The sequence below is a fragment of the Grammomys surdaster genome, unplaced genomic scaffold (assembly GCF_004785775.1).
Source record: "Grammomys surdaster isolate TR1022 unplaced genomic scaffold, NIH_TR_1.0 352, whole genome shotgun sequence".
NCBI lineage: Eukaryota > Metazoa > Chordata > Mammalia > Rodentia > Muridae > Grammomys > Grammomys surdaster.
This window is the reverse complement of record NW_021604771.1, coordinates 254,864-265,914: the sequence shown is the minus strand read 5'-3', so window position 1 is coordinate 265,914 and position 11,051 is coordinate 254,864. Positions and strand designations below refer to the sequence as shown.

The window sequence follows — 11,051 nt, the reverse complement described above, 5'->3', positions numbered from 1 at the left end:
ATACAAAGGACATTGTTTTCAGCTTCTGGTAGTGTAACTAAAGTCACCGTGAGCATTCTTGAGGAAGTGATAGGATAAAGCTTTGGTTACATTTCCAGGAGTTGTATAATTGAGTTTTAGTAGATCTATTCCCAGTCCTCTTTGGAAATATCATATCAATTTCCATTATGGCTGTAGAAGATTGAACTCCCACCAGCAATCAAGTATTTCCTTGCTACAAATCTCTGGCAGCATGAATTGTTCTTTTGTTATTGATCTTAGCCATTCTTACAGATGCAAGATGGAATATCAAAGTAATCTTGATTTGCATCTCTCTGATGACAGAAGTCAAACAGTTCTTTTAAGTGTTTCTCAGCAATTTGAGATTTCTCTAATAAGAATTCTCATTTTTATTCCCATATTTAAGAGGATTATGTGGTGTTTTAATACCTAGTTTCTGAGCTCTTTATGTATATTATATATGAGTCCTCTTTTGGATGTGGAATTTATCAAAATACTTTACCATTCTGTTGGTTGCCTATTAATCTATAGCTCATTTTCAATAACAATTCATCAGAAAAAATCTTTAGGATGATAGACATAAAGTTATCAGTATGTGTTGAGGAGAACTGCTGGTTGCACCCTGCTCTGCTGGCCTGAAAGGGTTAGCTGGGGATTTTAGGGGTGAGTTCAGGGGCTGCCCCTCCTGAATGGGATGAGTGTCCTAACATAACTCTTGGCATGCCTTGCAGTTACCTCCATGTTCCAGGGAATAAGTAAACACACTTTGAGGTAGCCTGGAGGCTGAGATAATGTGTTCCTTAAGTCTTGGTATGCTGTCAAGAGTTGAGAGAATGTGTTTCTTTGAATGTTCTCAGGATGATAGCTTTTATTCCACACAGGATTTTATTGTATCAGTAAGAGATGTTATTATAATTTCAATATTGCTAAGTCATATCGTTAGTATATCTTTTACTGCTGAAGTAAAGGCTTTGCTACTTGCCACCAGAGCTACTTTCCGTTCATTAAGGCGTCTTTGTGAGCTGGTCTCCGTCAATGTGTGAGTAATAATATTTCAAAGTAGGTTTTCTTGGTCAACATGCAAGGATTTAAAAGGAGTAAAGCCAGACCAAAGAAGTGAAAACTTTTTCTTTTGCTTAGGTAGTACATGTTAGTTTATGAGAAGTATACATGTGTGTTTTCTACAATAAAATTTAGATTAGTAAAATGACAATTATGTACTAAGATATCTGAGTTATTATCCTCACAAAGAGGAGATAAAATATGTAGAAACTATTCAAATAATAACAAGAATGGTTTTGTTTAGACAACTCAGGTGGTTGAGGCCAGAGTTTATGAGGAAATTAGAACATATTTGATCTATAGAGTGGAAACCTCCCATTTATCAAAAGTAAGAGTGTAGAGAACTTTTAGTGCAGCTTCTAGAAATTTGGCATTTGTCCTTGGGCTCAAACAAGGAAATAGGATCAGATAAGAATATTAGAAACAGGGAACATGGGTTTTGCTTACTACTTTGATTAAAAAACTACCTTATATGATCTCATTGGTTACTAATTTGCTTGATTACTATTTTGTGCGATCTCTTTCTTTGCTATGTTACTTGATTGCTTTTCCTTTGATCTAAGAACTGGCTATAGTTTTTGGATGTACCTAGAATGATATAAAAGCTTACTGGAAAAAAATAAAGCTGCTTCAGCCTCAGCACAGGCTGCAGTCATATTATAATGTTGTCTAATTGTCTTTTTTTTCAATCATCACTCCCTCCCTTGAGACCCTGTTGACTGATTGAGCCGACTTGGTCATAAGGCATTGACTTTCTAAGATAATTGTAAATATTTTTGCCTGGTGAAAGATGAGAAGTTTGAGGCAGGTACTCTGTATCATAGGTTGGACTGGAACTCACTCTTTACTCAGAGTTACTATTGATTACATAGCAATTATATTACCTCAACTTACCTAGTGTTGGAATTATAGCAGTGAGTCACCATACCTGGTCAAAAAAATATGTTCAACCTTTATTTATTGAGTAGAGTTTATTTTTAATGACATTACTAATCTGTCCTCAGTGTTTGGCATTTAAAATGGCAGACTTTCAATAGTTGAAAATAAGAGAACAAGGATAATTAGGATCTCTCAAGATCAACAGTAAAGGAGAAATAGTGGGGAAGCTTGACATTAAAACTTCGCCTACATGTCTCAGCCACAGACAAGAGTCTACAAAAAACATGTGAAGGATAAAGCAAATACAATGTAGAAGATAAAAGCTTACAAATGTGACCACAAGCATCACAATACTATGGGCTGCTCTGATCTCAGCATAGCCTTTGTGTTCTTGATGGGGAGTAAGAATGTGCTTTAGTCTCTGGTGGTGTCTGTACAGGATATGTACCATGGAGACACTGGTCCAGATCGTGACACTGATAAATATACCATCATGGGCAAACTGTAAAAAGATAATGCCTACACTGAAGCCAGAGGTAAAACAGACCCACTTACTTTTAATGTCAGTTTCATTATGTGTGTTCTGTGGACCACTGACTTTCATTGGAATGTAGACATTATATAAGACACCAAACAACCAACAACTGCAACAGGAATAGCTTATGACCTTGGGACTTCTTCTGAGCATCAGCTCACCAAAATTACCAGGAACAAGAGTAACAAACTGATAGCAGCACAGGATACAGGTGAAGCACAAATTTGTGCTTCTTGCCATCAGGAGAAGGAAATATTCAAGTTTACATGTGAGGTCATTCAGAGAATTCCTTTGAGCAAAACTCATCACATTGTTTGGAAACACAGTCATGAGGAGAATCAAAATGTTGGCCACAGCCATGTGAGTAAAAATCACTTGTCTGGGCCTCAGCTGACATCCAGTCAAAAGTGGAGACAAATTATGGACAAACAGAATAATATTAGCTACAGTCCCTATCCCAACCTGACAAAGCAAAAGGATCTGAAGAGCCACTTCTTCAGTGGTTTTCATGGCTTTATCCTGAGAAGATATTAAAGGACTTCAGTGCCAACTGAAGAGATGACCAGAACTTGGAAATCTGTTATATTGTCCACACTTATCAGTTGATCTGGGCTGATTTCTTCTAGTCAGAAGGGAGAAATTGCTGCATTCCATTAGAGATTCTTTGCTTGAGAACGCTGCATGGACATTAACTAAGAATATAATTTTGTGTCTTTGAATTCCTCTTATTTTTGAAAGAAAGCTATATAGATGTCACAACTATTTCTCTAGTGGTCAACAACATAATGACATTTTAACACAATACAGGCTTTGAAGGTGAATTTGTGAAACGTAAAAATAAGAGTCCACTGTTCATTAGCGTGTAATCATTCTTCATACTATACTATCATTAGGCATGAAAATAATATGCATCTGCTGCTAAGAATGTGGGTTAAATGAATTAAGTAGCACGAAAACAAAGAATCAAGAATTTTCAGAAAACTATATGCTATTCACCAACGTGAGAGAATATAAAATATTTCCACAGAGTCACTAGTATTCTTATCATGTACATGAGTCTCAACTTATGTATAGAGTCTGTATATAGAAAAAATAACTGGGAACTAAGTGATGTCATTTATTCACAATATTATGCTTCTTAACTCTATTACTAGAAAATCGGATGCTGGAGACGTGACTGAATCATAGTCAGATTCTCTTGGCCACTCTGGAAAACATTAAAACCATCAGAGTTCAACACATGTACAGATTATTTTGAAATTCAGATTTAAAAGCTCATATTTTATTTTCCACTTACTTTATATTTTGTTTTCCATAGGAACAGTCAGATCCATATACAAAAATCTACAACTCCACATATAGCTATCACATTCAATGCTATTTTTCAGCTGAGTACTAAGGCATGAAACACATTTTGGATAAAAACAAAGAATTGACCTATTTAATTAAACTGTTGATTTACAGATGAAACCATTTTTAATGTTGGCTTTAGATGACAATGAACAATGTGGAATAGAAAAGAGAATTTTAAATGGAAGCCTATGCTTGAAATAATTCTACTTGCCCAGCCACAGCAAGGGTGAGAATGATCAAACGATGAGGGACAGCTACTGATCTCCGTCATGTAAAAGCATAGCTAGATGTGACTCTCACGTTAAATAGCCTCTCTGCATATCTCTTTATCTGATAAAATAATGCAAGGAAATGCTTACCTGTCCCTTACTCTCCTTTCAATGCTATGAAAGTTAATGTTGGTGAATCCAGGTTTCCAGGTGTTATAAAATGATAGTACAGGTAAATGTAACATCCCACACAGAGTCTGTTACTTTATTACCTGTGGTGTCACTGCATGGAGACTTTGGGATACCTCAGATGAAGGGAAAAACATTTATCCCCAAAGCAAGTTGCCACTTTCACCTCCTTATAGTTAATGATGATATTTGGCAGTTGGCTAGACACTAATGTGTAGCTGAGCAGAATTTAGGAAAAGTTTTCCAAGTTTCCTTTGGGAGAAAATTTGGAAGTTCTGGACTGTGTTGCAATCAGAAATTGAAGAATGTACTCCAGGGTGAATCAATGGATTTGTTTATTGCATTTTTAATCAGGTACATTCTACAGCACTGTGGCACTCTTCTAAAATCCTCCTGATAATAAGTAGTTCCAAAAGGACCATCAACACATGATCTAGAGTGTAGTATTTGCTATGAAGTTATCCCACTCCAATTTTTCCCTCATGCTGCCCAAAACTGTTTACTGCGTCAAATTACCACCTGATACCAAGGTTTGCCTCATGAGTCCTTCTGTAAATACTAGTGTACTTTTTTTCTTTATGTAGGTTATAACTTATTTTCTGGTAAACCAAGCCATAGAGCCTTGGGTACTTGCAAGGCCTAGTAGCCTCTGCTCATTTTTACAAAATCTGCTGTGAAAGAATCAGTTCTGGACATACAGACAAGGTAATGTATAGAGCAACTCATTAAGAAATAAATATAACCATCCACATGCATTGCAACTCTAGTTACAATAGACAAGAAATAAAAATAACCCATAAGTTTATCATATTATTAATGAATATGTGGTATATTTACACATCAGAATATACAACTGTGGAGAAAAATTTACATCGGTGGGTCAATGGGAGAACTAGAAGTAATCAATCAGTGTGTGAGATTTCCGAGAAACAGAATGGCAATTATCTTTCCCATGGAGGGATAAGAATACCAACTTATCCACAAAACATTTGACCCAAAATTTGCCCTGTTTATAAGAAATGGAGAGACAAATTTGAAGATGTGACTGAGAGAATGGCCAAACAATAATGATGCTTACTCAAAAATGTTTGTTGCAGCCCTATTTATAATAGCCAGACATTTAAAATAAAGTAGATGTCTTTTAACAGAAGAATGGATAAACAAAATGTGGTACATTCATATACAGAATACTATTCTGCTATGTTAAAAATGGCATCAAAAATTCTGCAGACAAATGGATGGAAATAGAAAATATCATTCGGAATGAGGTAACCCAAGCCCCAAAAGACACATATAGTATGTACTTTCTCATAAGTGAATAGAAGCCATAAACTAGAGAATACCCATGCTACAATCCACAGACCCAAAGAAACTAAGTAACAAGAAGGACCTAAGGTAAGATGCTTGAATCTCTCCAAGAAGGGAAAACACAGTAAATATGAGGGTGAATGGAGAGAGGGAACTATGTTGGAGAGAATGTGGGAGGGGATATAAATAATCAAGTGTGGGAATTCGAGAGGGTGAGATAATTGGGACTGGTGGGGATAGATAGGCATCTCGGGATGAACTAGAAACTAGGACAAAGGAAACAGGAACTTATAAGGGTGACCCTAGATAATACTCTTATCAATAGGGAATATAAAACGTGAAATGGCCACCTCCTGTATCCAGGACAGATTGCCAATGGTGGACTCCAAAACCACCAAGAAAAATCTTCAACCCACTCTTTGTCCTACCTGTGAGAGGTGCAGGGCTAATGACAGAGAAAAAATGAGGTAATGGCCAACCAATGGTTGGTCCAACTTGAGACCCTTGCTGAGAAAGAAAATAAGAGGGAGAGAGAGAGAATGACAGAGAGACAGACACACACACACACACACACACACAGAGAGAGAGAGAGAGAGAGAGAGAGAGAGAGAGAGAGATCACTCCTAACACTATTAATGATATTCTCTTATACTTTCAAACAAGAAAATAGATAACTGTCCTCTGAGAGTCTTCACCCAGCAGTCTGTGGAAACAGATGCCTAAACCAACAGCTAAACATTATGTAGAACCTGGGGAATCTTGTGCATTAGAGAGAGAAGAGATTCAAGGAACCAGAGGGGTCAAGTCACTCATAAGAAAACGTACAAAATCAATAATCCTGTGCCCATAGAGGCTCACAGAGACTGAACCACCAACCAAAGAGCCTGCACAGAAAGGACTTTGGCCCCCTGCCCATATGTAACAGATATACAGCTTGGTCTTTAAGTGGACTCCTAACAACTGAAGCAGGGACTGTCTCTGACTTTATTGTTTGTGTTTCCCCTAACTGAGCAGCCCTATCTAGACTTAATAGATGCACATAATCTTACTGCAACTTGATATGAAAAGACAAGTTAATATCTGGTCAGAAAATCCCATTCTCTGACCGGAAAGAGATGGATATATTGGGGGAGAAGAATGGGGGGGGGAGCCTGGTAGGAGATGAGAGAGAGGATTCTCTGATTGAAACATAAAGTAAATAAAGTGGTAATTTAAAAAGAAAAAGAAGTTGAAAAAATAATCTCCCAGGCCAAAACAACAACAAACAAACAAACAAACAAACAAAACGTGCTTAGGGCTAGATGGTTTTAGTGCAGAATTCTACCACACTTTTAAACAATGATTAATGCCAATATTCCTCTTCAAATTATTCCACAAAATAGAAATAGAAGGAACATTGCCAAATTCATTTTCTTTGACCTCAGTTATCCTGACACACAACTCACACAAAGACTCAACAAAGAAAATTACAATTTTTCTTTATCAACATAGATGCAAAAATATTGAACATAATGCTTTCAAACCAATCCAAGAATTTATCAAAAATATCATATACCTCTATGAAATTTGTATCATTCCAGAGATGCAGTATTGGGTCAATATATAAAAATCAATAAATGTAATCAACTGTGGGGAATGATTAGTTCATGCATAGGTGCGGGCATGGGTTCTTGAATCTTGTTGGGCTGTTGTGATTCCCACAGCTCCAGAGAAACTGGAGTGCGGGAATCTTGACTGAGCTTACTGCATGCACAGCACCAGGCAGGCGCTATGAGGCCCCACCCAGTGTGTGTGTGGGGGAGTTCTCAGCCTGAAGTTCCACGGGGGCAAAGAGCTCTTGGATTGGGGATCCCTGGGCCAAGAAGTGGACGGGGACTGACTGGTCTCAAGCCCTTGGGCTCTCAGACACTGCTGAGAGACCACAGAAGGACCAAGACTTGGGGAGTGTGGGTGCAAGACAGGCTGGGCCCCAACCGAGAGAAACGAGGAGGGGAGAGGAGAAAGAGGCCCCTGGCAGTGCCCTGCAGGAGAGACTCGGTTACTGTACGGTTACTGTACTTGCTTAGCAGACTCGGCGGCATGGCTAGCTTGGTTCAAGATGTGGGTCCCCGTAACTGGAAAACAGAAAGGTCCTCTAGGCGGGAAGTTAGATGTGGCGACTGCAGTGGATCATCATTAAAGGCCTTCTCTGTGTTTTCCCCACAGAGGGCTCCAGAGACATGAGAAGGTCCATGGTTCCAAAAGGATTTATTTTCATGGTGGGTGTAGATGGATCTTGTAGTACCCCTGTGAAACTCAGGGCAGACCCGAGTTAAATAGGGAGGGAGAAGGGGGAAGGGTCTGTGGAAGAATGCTTAATTGGCTACGCCCTCTGGCCTTCAGGTATCTCATTAGTATGTAAATCTCTCTAGGGCCTGAGGCCTGTAGTCACGCCCTCTACCTGTGCTCTTTGGGAGGAGTTACATTGCCCTACGTGACTGCACAGTGCAGGTCGATGGAGATCTGCGGCGCATGTCAGGAGCCCAGATTCTGGGAGTGCATTGGAATAGATGCCTGTCCCTCACAGGCAATGGACACCTGTTGGATCTCCAGGCTATTTCCAGCCAGCACTTCTACCAAAACCAGCCATCCTATCACAGTTCCACATGGAGTCATTGTTTTTGATAGGTGACTAGTATGCCATTGCTTAAATTACCACATTTTCTATATCCATTCCTCTGTTGAAGGACATGTGAATTCTTTCTAGCTTCTGGCTTTTAAAAATAAGGCTGTTATGAACATAGTGGAGCATGTGTCCTTGTTATATGTTGAAGCATCTTTAGGGAATATTCCCAGTAGTGGTATAGCTGGGTATTTAGGTAGTACTATGTCCAATTTTCTGAGGAATCAACAGACTGATTTCTGGAGTGGTTGTACCACCAGCAATGGAAGAGTTTTCCTCTTTATCCACATCCTCACCAGCATCTGCTATCACCTGAGTTTTTGATCTTAGCCATTCTGACTGGTATGAGGTGGAATTTCAGGGTTGTTTTGATTTGCATTTCCCCGATGAGTAAGATGTTGAACATTCCTCTAGATGCTTCTTGGCCTTTTGATATTCCTCAGTTGAGAACTGTTTGTTTAGCTCTGTACCCCATTTTTAATAGGGTTATATCATCAGCAAATAGTGACATTTTGACTTCTTCTTTTCCAATTAGTATCCCTTTGATCTCATTTTGCCGTCTAATTGCTCTATCTAGAGCTTTGAGTACTATATTGATATAATTTTAGTAGCTGGTATCTGTCTAGAAAATTAACCATTTCATCCCAGATTTTCCAGTTTTGTTCAGTATAGGCTTTTGTAGTAGGACCTGATTTTTTTTTTTAAATTTTCATTGGTTTCTGTTGTTATGTCTCCCATTTCATTTCTGATTTTGTTAATTTGAATAATGTTCTGTGCCCTCTGGTTATTCTGGCTAAAAGTTTATTTATTTATCTTGTTGATTTTCCCAAAGAAACAGCTCCTGGTTTTGTTGATTCTTTGTATAGTTCTCTTTGTTTCTACTTGGATAATTTCAGCCCTGAGTTTATTTCTTGCCATCCACTTCTCTTGGTGTATTTGCTTCTTTTTGGACTAGATATTTGGGTGTGCTGTTAATTTGCTAGTGTACTCTTTCTTCAATTTCTTTATGGAGCAATATGAGTTTTCCTCTTAGCACTGCTTTTATTGTGTCCCATATGTTTGGGTATGCTGGCCCTCATTTTCATTAAATTCTAAAAAGTCTTTAATTTCTATCTTTATTTCTTCCATAACAAAATCGTTATTGTGTAGAGAGGTGTTTAGCATTCATGTGTATGTGGGCTTTCTGTTGTTTTTGAATACCATCCTTACTTGTGTTTGTGCATGTGTACATGTATGTGCATGCCTGTGTGCATGTACATTCATGTTTGTGCACATGAACATGTGTGTGTATTTGCATGTTTGTGTGTGTGTGCTTAGTTTTGTTGGAGCCCGGAGAAACTTGATAATTCTTAGTTGCTTGTGTCCATCATATTATCAATGAACTCTACATGAAATCTGCTCTACAGCATATTCCAGAGTTCCTTCTATAATCATTTGATCCTCACCAGGAAGTTACCATTTACAATCTTCATTTCTAAAAGTTTTATAAATTTTTATTCATCCTTTGAGTTTCATATAATGTACCCCCAGTCCCATTTATACCCACATCTCTTCATATCTGCCCTCTACCCTCGAAACCTCCCCACAATTGAAAAAAATAACAAAACAAAAAAAAACATAAAAAAGCATTTCATTACCCCACAGTGTACTATTTTGCCCACACATCTTTACTTGAAAATATGTATTGCAATGAGTCATTAGTCTGGTTTCAGGCCTATGACTTCTGCTACACCATCAATATTGGATCCTTACTGGGTCTTTTCTCAAATATCCTTTGTTATAGAAATCCTGCAGCTTTGGTCTGCAGGACCAGTGCCTTCACATGCTCTAGCCGTCATTGATTAGGTAGATGTTGGAATGGGACAGCTCAGTCCCCTGTATCTGAGCCTGAGTGATAGTGATAGCTATATTGTTCAGCTCATCAGCTTTTCCCCATGCAGACTGAGCTCTGTATCACTGCCCCAGTTAGCTCTCCAAATAATTCAGCTTGTAAGAGGAAGGGCCATCTCTCCCTGCCTTGTGACCTTGGGGCCAGTTCTCTTAATTGTTGCAGGTGGGATCAACCCTACTCTTCACTTTCACATCTCCAGCTATACCTCTCTTCATGATTCTCCAAGTGTTCTGCTCTTCTTTCTTTCCCATCTGTCCACTACATACTTGCACATCATAACGGCTACATGGCACGCAGTCCTCTGATCATTCTCCACTCTCTTGGGTTGCATGTTGTGGAGGTAAAAAGGCCTATGGATATCCTCCTAAACTATGCTGCATGGCATAATGATGGGAAGGCATCTGGGTTTCTAAAGCCTACCAGTTCCCCATGGTGCATGGTGGACCTCTAGACAGCCTCCACCTGCCCACACAGGGAGTCCTCCCCTTACCTGAGCCAACTGAGACATCTGTGGATAGACCTATACAATCTTCAGTTTTACAAAGGATCTAATGCTTTTTGTGCATACACTGCCCTGTGATGTCTGAGCTCATTGAAAGAGTTCCTCTGAGATGGGATTCGGATTTTCACTTCAAGCACAATACATTAGTTTTAACAGGTCATCTAAAATCCATTTTCCTGGGTCAAGATGTCTCTTGACTCTGAAACAAGCAGCTATGAGTAGAAGAAAATTGGTCAAAGATAAAGGCATTGTGACCTTAAGAACAGTAAAGGGGTAAACTGTTTCCAGCAGAAAAACGGTATTGCTTATGACAAGATAGAAAAATGTACATAATAAAAGTAGCTAAAGAGATGCTCATTCATCAGAAGGATAAAGGGTACCATCTGTCTAAACATTTTTACTCATTACTCTAAGATGGTAGTTTGTGGCTTTTTTTGTTGTCTTGGATACTATAAAATTCA

General features: G+C 38.6%; 1 protein-coding gene across 1 annotated transcript in view; it reads right to left on the bottom strand.

Moving 5' to 3' along the window:
* Positions 1-2,092: 2,092 nt before the first annotated feature.
* The window catches only part of LOC114631179 (vomeronasal type-1 receptor 4-like), a 24,456-nt gene continuing 15,497 nt past the window's right edge, over positions 2,093-11,051 (bottom strand). Inside the window, exon 3 of the mRNA XM_028779475.1 lies at positions 2,093-3,014. Coding sequence (XP_028635308.1) covers positions 2,093-3,014 — 922 coding nt within the window. The remainder of the gene's footprint in view (positions 3,015-11,051) is intronic.